General features: G+C 37.3%; 1 protein-coding gene across 1 annotated transcript in view; it reads left to right on the top strand.

The window, feature by feature from the left end:
• Nucleotides 1-12,287: 12,287 nt before the first annotated feature.
• Nucleotides 12,288-12,741, top strand: part of LOC140238363 (transient receptor potential cation channel subfamily M member-like 2) — a 370,479-nt gene continuing 370,025 nt past the window's right edge. Inside the window, exon 1 of the mRNA XM_072318295.1 lies at nucleotides 12,288-12,519. Coding sequence (XP_072174396.1) covers nucleotides 12,414-12,519 — 106 coding nt within the window. The 5' untranslated portion in view covers nucleotides 12,288-12,413. The remainder of the gene's footprint in view (nucleotides 12,520-12,741) is intronic.

Genomic DNA, 12,741 nt, shown 5'->3' with positions numbered 1-12,741 from the left:
GGGAAACAACAAGGACGCAGACAAGACATAGCCGATGATATCAAGTTGGGCACACACGTCCGTGGCCTGCGTCTGCTCTGCCAAGACAAAACGAGGCATAAGCAATAATATCAGCATGGATTATCAACAGACTGCATTTGAGTGAGTGAGCACCCTTGATATTCAAAAAATATCAATTTCATACGAGATATATTCACGTGCATAATTCAAACAATCAATATAAATTTGTATAGGTTATTTGGGGGTCAGGAGAGAAGGAGAGAGACGAAGGGAGACACGAATAGAACTGTAATGTTTACTGTATACACCTACACTGTAGTTTCTGGTATTAACAGTGAGTGCCTATTGGCCATAATGAAACAATAAGTGTAATATCTTCACAAGTCATAACAGACAAACTTATACGATGTAGAAATCAATTATGAATATTTGTTCGCTGGTAATGTCATGAAGGAGAATAATGGAAAAGAAATCAGAGAAGAACAAAGAAAAACAAATAACAAATACAGAACATCTCATAACAGAGTTTAGATAATAAGCGTATAACTGATTAATAATACCAACTTTCCCGAATATCACCTCATCGTAAACTTTCTTCAACCCCATCCCTACCATTACAACACATCAAACAAAATTATACTCAAGTTGAAGAGAATGAAACAAAATATCTGTTTAACGTAATTGAAGACTATTCCATATATACATAAGTGTTCATTTTTCTATTCATTTCAAGTTTGCAGACAGAATGAGAACGAGATGAGATCAGTGAAAAAAAAAAAATGGTATTGACTTTTTTGCTCGATCATTGATCATCATAAGCAGCGTCCGCAGGAATGGAACGCCCCCCACTCGCCAAAGTCGCGAAGGGGGAATCACGAAGCTCCAATTATTTTTCCATACTCGCTTGAACATCCACTGAACGTTCAAACGATGCATATACAATAATTGATATAAGAACAATAATTTCTGCATGAAAAGAAGGTTACTATTTTCATAGGCCTGGGAGTAGGCCGGGACGTCGTCCTATATTTAGCCCCGAACCCCAAGGTGTAATGCGCTTGCATGACGGTTAAAATGATTGTGCATCTTATTTGATGGAATGACATATAATTCGAACTTCCATCTTAAAATATAAAGAATATCAACCTCAGAATCAACCTTTCTCAGTTATAATAATTATGGACAAATACAATGTGCACCGTCATATACATCCCTTTGAAAAGAATGCTGCAGCGCCCATGGTTAATGGTATATAATTGGTTGAGGTGAGGATTCAGCATTTAACATTTTGCGAGATATTTAGAAAATGCTTTATGAAATGATGAAGAGCATACAATTTCTAAGGGGAGTTCAAAGTTTATCTGATAAAAATCGGTTTTGAAATGGCTGAGATATCGCAAAACAAAGTAAAACAAAGCGATCTAAATAAAAGGTGGGTCACAGCCACCTTTTATCAGGATTGCCTGATTTTTGGATATCTCAGCCATTTCAAAACCAATGTTTTATGAAATAAACTTTGAATTCCTCCTACAATTATATGCTCTTCCATATTTCATAAGAGGTTTCTCATCACACACACACAAACACACAAAACACACACACACACACACATACATCATCATCATCATCATCATCGAAAACACGTTGGAAACTTGGAGCCCCATCTCAACCGAAACTGCACCATCCTTACTAGATCACGTTTCTGTCCATTTCCCCTCCCCCTTCCCCTGCCAGTTCCTCTTGGCTCTGCCGCAGTGTATATCAGGGCAATCCTCCCTCCCCCTCCCGACAATAACCCCGGCTAGTTACTTGTTAGTGATAAGGTTAGAGTAAAGGTTAGGGTTAGGGTAGGGTTCAGGGTTATAGGATTAGGGTCAGAATTAGGATTATGGTTAGGGGAAGGGGAAGGGTCCGAGGTAATTGCCCTGGACCCCCTGCCGCAGGTCATTTGATTATCGGATTGATATGAAATGCTGATACCGCGGCAACAACACTTTTCACTGTGAATCTAGTATACAAATGATGCACAGGATAGAGTGTATGATGCACAGGATAGAGGGTATTTACAATGTAGTGCAACATGCACTCGGCTTCGCCTCGTGCATGTTTCACAATTGTAAATACCCTCGAGTGCGCTACATCTCCACTAACGCCACGAAATAATCCTGTGCATCATTTGTTTTATAAAATGGGTCGAAAACTAACAGCATTTTTCACGTACCTTTGTGGGTCAATACCAGTCAGCTACATGTAGCACTCTCGCAAGAGTAAAGATGTCCGATCGAAGATGTTCGTCCCAAACATTTACGCACGTCGCACTCGGAAATCACGCACATATAAGTACTGTACGTATAGGTACGCCACACATGTTATGCACACAAGAAAGGCCGGCCGGCAGCCCGAACTAGAAGTTGTTTACAGGATTGACAGCGCGTATAGTAGCGCGCGACGCACTTGTAACAACTGATTGAGTGCGCACTGCTAGTGTAAACATTGTGACGTCAGGCCGTGCATGTTAGTGAGAAAATAATACACGCACACATGACTCATTTCAGCGCTTCCAATTGGCTACATTCTTGAACCCATTTATAATGATAATTAAAGTTGCCCTGCGTTATCATCATTGTTACCATCGATAAATATAGCCATTACTACTATTAATGATACTTTTAGTCTTGTCAATACGCATTAATCATTCTCTGTATTAGTCTTATCGTCGTTACTGTTATTATCATTAAGAATGTGAAGGTGTCTGAAGGTAGGATATAGAAAAATCACACAGCCCCCTTTCCTCTGGATCGTTGCTCAGGTAAATAATTGTTCAGACTGAATTAAAATCAAGATTCTTGTTTACGCCACTTCTTCACGCAACACGACGTGCTTTAGCTGAAAATATACACGTGTATCATCCTCCCCGAAACAATATAACATTTTTATTGCGTAATATCCAAGCAGTTCTTTTTTTTTTCCTGATTACGAAAACTTATTTTATTATCATAGTGAGTTTATTTCATTTTCGGAATTACGAACCTCATTTCATTTTCGGATTAACGAGCCTCATTTCATTTTCAGATTAACGAGCTTTATTTCAATTTCGGATTAACGAGCCTCATTTCATTTTCGGATTAACGAGCCTTATTTCAATTTCGGATTAACGTGCCTTATTTCATTTTCGGATTAACGAACCTTCGCAATAACGAACCTTATGATATATTCAGATAAACGAACCTTCGGAATAACGAATCTTATCATTATATTCGGATTAACGAACCTTCGGAATAACGGACCCTATTTCATTTTCGAATCAGCGAACCTTCGGAATAACGAACCTTCGAAATAGCGACCCTTATTTCATTTTCGGATTAACGAACCTTCGGAATACCGAACCTTATTTCATTTTCGGATTAACAAACCTTCGGAATACCGAACCCTATTTCATTTTCGGATTTACGGGCCTTCGGAATAGCAAACCCTATTACATTTTCGGATCAACGAACCTTCGGAATAACGAACCTTCGGAATAACGCCACAAATGTTCGGATTAACGAACCCGTTTTCATTTTCGGATGAACGAACCTCTAGGTATAGGAAATTTGCGTGTTTCGGATCAAGGAACCTTCGGAATAACGAACAGCACCCAAATATTTCAAACAATTTTTCTATAAAAAAAAGAAGAAAAAAAAAATCACATCTCGGGAATTATGGGGTGGGGGCCAAAATGACATGTTTGCCTCTCCAATATTTTTAATGGGGGGGGGGGGGGACTACCCCTGCCCCCAGGATCGACACACCTAGGCAGGGGGTTATCCCCTCCAACATGGGGGGGGGGGGGAAGGTGGGGGGATTTTGCAATATCAGACCTGTATACTTCAGAGATCCAGGTGCACACATTTTTGCGAAATATTCCAGTTTTGCTTCCATTAAAAAAAGAAACATTTGTATTCAGGAAAAAGTTATGTTGTCAAAGGGTGTGGGAGGGGGGATATACGCCCCTCTCTCACAAGGGAGATTTTGCATTTTCAGGCCCGAAATTCAGAGATATGGTGGACACTTTTGGTGAGATATTCGAGTTTCGTTTCTATGAAAAGAGTAAGAATTGTAAAATATAAACTAGAATTAGCAGAATGTGTGTGTGGAGGGGGGGGGGAGTGATTGTGGCTACTCAAACACGAAGGAGATTTTGCTTTTTCAGATCTGAAATTCATAGATCTGGTACACACTTTTGGTGAAATGTTATGTTTTTTCCCTTTCAAAAAAGTGAGAAATATAAATATTCATAGATATGTGAATGACTAAATCGCGGTATCTCAGTTCTTGATCGGCGTGTGCGACATCACTATGTACCAAGTGTAGGGAAGTTGACGGGGACTGTGTGGAAGAGGGTATAGTCCCCTTCCACACGACGGAGTTTTCGCATTTTAGAATTGAAATAAAACGATCTGATGCACACTTTTATGGATAAAGGAACCGGGTGGGGAAAGGGTAAATCTAAAGAGGATGAGGGGACTTCTGAATTTATTAGAATTGAAGTGATAGATTTGATGCACACTTTTTGATAAAATATTCTGCCCTTGCCCAACTCTCCACAGTGTACTTAGTATATAATAGGCGACGAAATGGGGAAGGGTGTCGGAGGAGGTATCCCCCTCCAACGCGAGGAAGATTTTGCATTTTCAGAACTGAAATTCAAGTGTTTGGACAGTTTTCTATCTAAAAAAAAGGGGGAAATTTTCCTCATTTCGGGAATTATTGGGGACAAAATGACATGCTTGCGCCCTAGCCCTCCAGGATCGACACCCCTGCATACGAAGAAGTTTTTGTATTTTTAGAATTAAGATGAAGTTTATTTAAACACATTTATGATGGAATCTGGGAAAAAATTCAATCACAGAAGTGTATAAGTCCGTGGGGGAGACCATCCGTTAATTGAAAGTATCTACATTGATATCTCCTCCCACCCAACCAACGGAACTTGTGCATTTTTTAAAATCGAAGTGGCAAACCTGGTGCACACTTTAGATGAAAATTTGTCAATTTGTCAATCAAAAAGGACCGAACGGGGAGGGTTTGGAAGGGGTAGGGCTTTCCCCTTCTCGCGCGAGGGAGATTTTGTATTTTCAGAATTGAAATTCAGTCATCTTTGAGTAAAATATTTAGACAGCTTTCTGTCAAAAGACCAAGAAAATTTCCACACCTCGGGAATTACGAGGAGGAGCAAAATGATGTGTTAGCCCCCAATACTTTTATTGGGGAACCATCCCCCCGCCTCTTCATATGAGGGAACTTTTGAAAGTGAAAGATCTGCTGCACACACTGTGATAAAATATTATGAAATATAATACATCAATCTCAAAAATGTGTATACAAAGTCTATCGAAAGCGACCCAGTGATGGGGGAGCTTCATTTGCATGTTTATTATTGCAATTCAGAGATCTGGTGCATACTTCTGGCGGTATTTGGACAATTTTTCATCAAGATAATTCGAGATTTGTCCTCATCTCGGGAATTGATTGGGGGACAAATGATTTGTTTGCCCCCAACATATTCATGGGGGCGGGGCAAATGTCCCTTTGCAACCCCCCTCCCCCCACTCCCCGCGTGGGATCGACGCCCCTGATCATCCCTGAGTATACCCATAGATGTAGGCCTATCCTGACTGAGTTATCAGTCATCATCGTTTGCACAATGATTCAGGAAATGAGGGGTGTTTGAACCCATAAATGTAAAAACGCCCACAAATGTAAAAATACATCGCCCACAAATATAAAAAAAAAAATCGCCCACAAATGTAGAAAACATCCCCAACAAATGTTGAATTTCAACCACAATGTAAAAGCGAACAGCGCATACAATGTAAAAAAAAAAACCACAAAACAAAACAAAACAAAAAAACGCCCACTAATGAAGTAAAAAAAAAAAATCATGCATCAACCACAAATGTAGAACATTTCTACATTAATGTGGTTGACGTATTTCTATTTCTTTTATTATTATTTTTTATTATTTCGGGGTTCTGAACACAGGGGCTGATCCAGGAATTCAGTAAGTAAAGGGCTGATTTCACGGAGCACGCGAACGATTTGCGAAGGACTCAAGTGGCTACATCCAGCATTGCATAGATACAATCTGTATCTTTGCAAATAAGCCTTAATTTGCATAATTTATGCAAAAATACATATAAAAACTAATTAAAAAAATATATGTGCATCCAGCAGAAATATCTAATTTGGTAGAAGTATTCTATAGATTATGTGGAAACAATTCCAGCAAAAAGTGATTTCATACCTATGTAAATAAACATAAAATTTGCATAATTACGCAAGTGATGGAAATTGATTTGTACTCAATGAAAAACCCCTTAAATCTCATCCTAGATAGATGTAACTCGTAAGAAAAACTCTATATGAAACAAAATGAGAAAAGGATTTGAATATTGAACCATCATTACCAGCTTATTTACCTAATTACTAAAGAAAGTAAAGTAAAAACATTATTTTTAAAGTTTTCCGTATAGTCTAAGAACTGCATTTTATGATAAAAACTACCAAAGTAGTATACATATCCTTTAGTCAAAAGGAAATGGTTTGCAATATCGAAACACTATTTCTCTATGAAAATACCACGTAATTAGCATATCGTGCAAATTAATACCCGAATGTCCCAGAAGTCAATGGTCGAGGTTGACTTAAGAAATTGTATCAGTTTACGCGATAACTCAAGACTGGATTAAGCAAATTTCACCAAACTTGGTCCAAGGATGACGTATGATGGGACAATTAACCGAGCAGTTTTTAAGAAAAACCGGCAAGAGGTCAAAGGTCAAAAAGTTCAAGGTCGATGCTCAAAATTTCATTATTTCCCCCATATCTATGCAATGCCTGAAGGTATTTTCTTGAAGCTTAGTGACTGCATACATGTACTACCAAAATAAGATTCTCCAGAGAGTTTCAGGTCAAGAGGTCAAAGGTCAGGTGAACATGTTAAAATTTCACTTTTTTTCTCCGTATCTTGCAAATGGTTCAAGATATCTTCATGGAACTTGGTATTGGCAGGGATTTTCTAGGGAATCTTAAGGTTCATTTGTCAAAGGTCAGGGGTCAAAGATCAAATTCAATTGGGCCCTCAATTTTTTTTTTCTTGAAACTTAATATATACATGTATTACCTAATGGAGATTCTCTGGGAAATTTCCTGCCAAAAGGTCAAAGCTCTAATGAAAGCGCTATATTTCACTTTTTCTTGTGAATCAAGGTATCATGAAACTAAGTACATATTTGTGCATGTTCTACCCGACAGTGATTCCCTTGTTAATTATCGAAAAAATGTTACGCCCTCCCCTCTCAAGTGTTTTTGTTTCCTCTTGATAAGTAGGAAAGGACATGGAATTCAGTGACATAGTATAGTTATCACCGTCATTGCATTTGATATATGGGTTGCATGAAAGTTAATTAGTTTTGGTGCACACATGTATAACCTCTGACATTCTTACCTTTGACATCTTTACCTGTGTATTTCTTTTTTACCTCTGACATCTTTACACAAAACCAGTTAACATAACTATTTTGGAAAAAGCTTCAAGATCATGTAGGTCATGATCATCTTAAGAGGTATTAGCTGGTATGTAGTGGAATATAACATTCTTTGAACCGCCAGGGAGTTACATTATCCCAAGGGAAAACAGTCACAACCAGGGAGAATATGACATTTACGATCCTCGCAAACAGTAGCATGTGATGATTTTCATTTCATTCATTTATTTATGAACGGCACATATACTTCAGTCCGAAGACTGTTCTTCCGCAGGTCCGTGCGGACCTGTATAGACCTGTATGATCTGTATAGACAAATCACATCCTAGTAATTGTAGAGGCCATCTAGTATACTCTTCCATGGCTATGAACATATTATTTCTGCTTTGATTTATTGTTGAAATTGACAGATTTTAAGTCAGAGACTAAGATTATTTGACTTAAAGTATAACACCTCCTATATTGTTCACATGAAAATTGTTACATAAATTATTGCCTTATCACAATGATATTGTGTATAAATTTCCTAGCACAGTTGCCATGCCATAGCAGCTCGTAGTATACTGAGGGAACTTTTTTTTTTCACAAACAGACTTTGATTCTAACTCAAGCTTGTAAGTTCTTAATGTGTGCAGATACCCTTGCATCCACATAGTTTTCACAAGTTTATAATCAGTTTGATATAAAAAGCCTCTTACTCGCTTGGTTGCCTACAAAATGCAATGAAAATCAGAATTCATGTTTTCACTATGGTAGTGGGTTTTTTTTTTTTTTTTTGTAATGATTTTCTAACCATGACCTCAATTGTGTACTGTTTGCAAGGAAAAAAAAGTTCCTTTTGTAAGCAATATTGTTCCGATTTGCATATATTATCAGTGCTGTTGCTATGTAGGCCCTTCTGTTATATTTGTTTGTTCGTTCGTTCGTTCGTATTTTATTTTGCTTCTCAATCAAATCAAATAAAAAAATGAATAACATCAATGTGACAAATTCAAACCAAACATAACCAAATGACCAAAGAGCAATACAATGTACAAAACAAAAGTGCAGTTGATTCTACATGCATAACAGAAATCTTCGTAAAACATTATTACATAATACAAATAAGGCAGTACATTTTATTTTGATTAAATAGGGAAGCAGGAGACCGTCAGCATAAGCATAGCTTGACTGGGCTGATGGCCTCATTGGGAAATATAACTGGTTTGCCTGTCACAGAAAGTACAGTTTTTTTATTTGTTTTTTGGTGTTTTTTTTTTTTTGGTTTTTTTTTTGTTCTACGTTACAATAGTATGCTTTATAGGAAAAAGATGTGAGCGAGTGCTGACTCTTGAATGCTTGTGTTGGGGCCATTTATATTATACATTATTCTTCAGTACATCAATACAATAATACTAACAATTTCAAACCTAACATAAACAATATCACATCAAATTATTATACATTATAATACTAAATATATTGAGTTAACATATATTTCTTTGAGCTAGCTTTAAAAGAAAACAAAGATGTTCGAGTCGGGTAAAGCATGCCATGTATCAGGTCCGTGATGCATCACTGACCTATGAGCTATAAGAGATTTTGGATTATGTAGATGAAAATCTGTTGAGTGTCTTGTAGGGTACAAATGAATGTTAGCATTATAATCGAAAAAGTTTTGGAAGGACTGTGGTAGCAAATTTTCCGTGTACTTATACATAAATACAGAAATTTGAAACTTATGTATATCATCAATTTTTAACACATTTAGCTGCTTGAATAACGGGGTCGTATGCGCTAAATACGTAGCGTGTGAACATACACTATTCTGATCGCCTTCTTTTGCAATAAAAACAATAAATTTATCTGTGTCTTATTACAATTACCCCAAACAATATTACAATAAGCCAGTATTATGAGGGAGAATAAATGCATTGTAAAGCATATGTAATGATTTAGATGACAATAAATATCGCAATTTATATAATATACCAATCTGTCTGGATATAACAGTTGTCATATTCCTTATATGATCATACCAGGTCAATCTATTATTCAAAATTACTCCCAAAAAATTAGTAAACGTTCGTCCAGTTAACAATTTTCCGTCAATACAAATATTACATTCATCAAGTTGAGAATGTGAACTGTTGAAATACATATAATTAGTTTTTGATATGTTCAATGACGATCTATTACTTTTAAACCATAAATGAATTTTCAACAATTCAGTGTTTAATATATTTACAAGGGTATCAAAACTTCTGTGAGAAAATACAATATTTGTATCATCCGCAAAAAGTGTGAAATGCAATAATGGGGCCGAATAAACAATATCATTTATATATAAAATGAATAATAACGATCCTAATATGGAACCTTGCGGGACGCCACATTTAATTGTAAGTCAGTTGTGACTCAGTAGTTCGAAATTGGACATATTGTTGCCTATTCTTCAAATAATCTACAAACCATAATAAAGTATTACCACGCGCCCCATAATGACAAAGTTTTTAATGAATATATCATGATCTATAGTATCAAATGCTTTGCTAAGATCCATATATACCAATAACATGTTCTTTACGTGACAAACAATCTAATATCTTATCATAAAATTGATAGTAAAAATGATTTCAAAGATCGATATGTTTCGAAATTTCACGTCTTGTATACTTATTTACATAATTTATGCATAAAATGCCTAAGTTAATTGAATAATATGGAAACAATTCAAGCAACTGAAGAGTGTTGTTGCGAGATTAGTAGTGTCTTATTCTATTAGCTTTTAGGATATTAAGTTCAAGCGATTGAAGACATTGTCACATGATTGCCTTTTGTTTGTTCTGATTATCTTTGTATATAGGTATTGATATGCATATTATGCAAATAACAGGTTGTTTTCATAGACAGTTTGTCTCTTTAGATGAATCATTTGCTTTTGACCCAAGGATATCCCAGGTTCAAACTTTATACTACCAGATCCAGTGCTTAATAGATTAGAAATTCTTTCAAAAATGCAGATTTTTACACAATAACTTGCATAATTATGCAAATTTTATGTTTATTTACATAGGTATGAAATCAATTTTTGCAGGAATTATTTCTACATACTCTATAGAATACTTCTACCAAATTAGGTATTTCTGCTGGATACAGTATATTTTTTAACAATTTTTAATGTATTTTTGCATAAATTATGCAAATTAAGGCTTATTTGCATAGATACAGAGTGTCTCTTTAGATGAAAATTTTTCAATTGCCCTTGGGAACATCCGTGCCAAGTAGGACATTTGTTCTAAAAAATGCAGCGTTTATACCCCCAAGTCTACTATAGGCCTATATTAGTCTGCAAAAGATCGCCAAACGAACGCTGTGATTCGGAAGCGTCGTCAACTGTTCGCGAATGTCATTTTTACTTCGGCGAGAATTTCACAAAATTTTGAATTTTTTGGCGAATCTTTTCCGCACACTTTGTCGTGATTTGCTCGTGATTTGTTCTCGAAAGTGTCTTTGAAGCCTCGACATATTATGCCGATCTTTGCAAGACATGCACGATGTTCGCAAAATCTTTGTTGAGGGGCCCGTTGCATAAAAGTTACAATATGGTAACTTTGCCATCCAATGATATTTAACTACCAAGGCAACAATACTCAACAGCCTATCAAAATCAATAATTCCATGGATGTTACCATACGGAAGCAAAGTTACCATAATTCTAACTTTTAATATGCAACGGGTCCCAGGTTTGCACATTTCCCCGCGGACTCGACAACTCTCTGTACCAGTATAAAACTATTGATACTCGATACTCGTAGTGCCTGCATAGAAATCACTGGTCTTTCCCCACAGGGAATCGAGTCCTCGCTGTGACGCTGGCATCCCCTGTAAGTGATAATAGACGAATCCAACACGACGTTGATAGAATTGCATTATGGCGCCATGACAACGTTGGTATGATCTGATCGCATCTTTTTCTCCGTTCACACTGGTCACTATCTGTTACTATGTATTGTAGGCACTACGCTACATTTACAAGTACAGAGATCTACGAAATGCGTAAATAGCGATTGCTTCAAATTTGCTTCTAATGTAAGTCATGTCCACAGTGTGATCAGTTAATTTGACAATGAAATGATTACCTTTCCGCGGTGCGAAAGTCATAACACATGCGTACGTTATACATGTACAACGTTAGCAGTGTCACTGTTGGTTACACCTTCCACGATCCACCGAGGGCTGTTCCAGCTGACTTCAGCCCTCCCTCCCCCCTCCCGACTAGAAACGGCGTCTCACACTTGCCTGAATAAGCCTTTAGTAGTTACCGGTACCAGAGGTAACTATTTAGTATCATAAACACTCATCGGTACGGGTAGTGGACAACCGTGTAGATCATAGATCTACTGAAATGAATGAACTTTCAGACCGGGCCTATCGGATAGAAAACTACAAGTAGGACCTAGGGGTGGGTACAACGCCAACTTCAGCCACACCGCGCCGATGCACTACTGCCACTGGGACTGAGCCGTCAGCCGCAGATTTTTCTACAGGTGGGACAAATGACGATGGAAAATCTAACTTGCACTCAGGCTCGTCAACTTTATCGGCTCGACGCTCGCCATAAATGTACTAACGTTACATGTATCTACAAATTTCGTAATGGTACAACTTCAAACAAGCTGAAGCCGAAGGGAGCCATCCCCATCTGAATAGTCGATGCCATGCTCTCGAAATCTGAATATCAGACCATCTGGTGTCGAGAATATAGACAACATATAACGTTAGACCTAAGATCCTAACTGTTAGAGTTTTAACGTTACAAATAATCTAACGTTACAGAATCTATTCACCTGCTATAGGGTTCTATATCACTCACGCAATTCGACAAAGGATCCACGTTATTGAATGGATGGTTATCCCGGTTTAAAGCATAATGTTCGACCAGGGTATTTGGATCCCATCCGGCGTGATATCAGTGGCCTTGCAACTGCACCTACAGATCCAATGTCAGGTAGGCCTAGCTCCTAAACGGTTAGGGCCTTTTTCTTCAAGGCTTTGCCTTTTTATATTTACACGATGTAACATATTGTTAGGAGAGTTGATTGTATCACTGGACGTTTTTTTTTTTTTTTTTTTTTTTTTTTTTGCTCTGAATTCCGTTCTCAGACTCTAACGTTAGAGTTATAACGTTAGAGTCTGAGTAGGCACCTACGGAATTCAGAGCAAAAACAGC

Source organism: Diadema setosum, chromosome 14 (assembly GCF_964275005.1).
Source record: "Diadema setosum chromosome 14, eeDiaSeto1, whole genome shotgun sequence".
In the NCBI taxonomy this organism is placed as follows: Eukaryota; Metazoa; Echinodermata; class Echinoidea; order Diadematoida; family Diadematidae; genus Diadema; species Diadema setosum.
The sequence above is the reverse complement of the archived record's forward strand: the minus strand, read 5'-3'. Positions and strand labels throughout refer to the sequence as shown.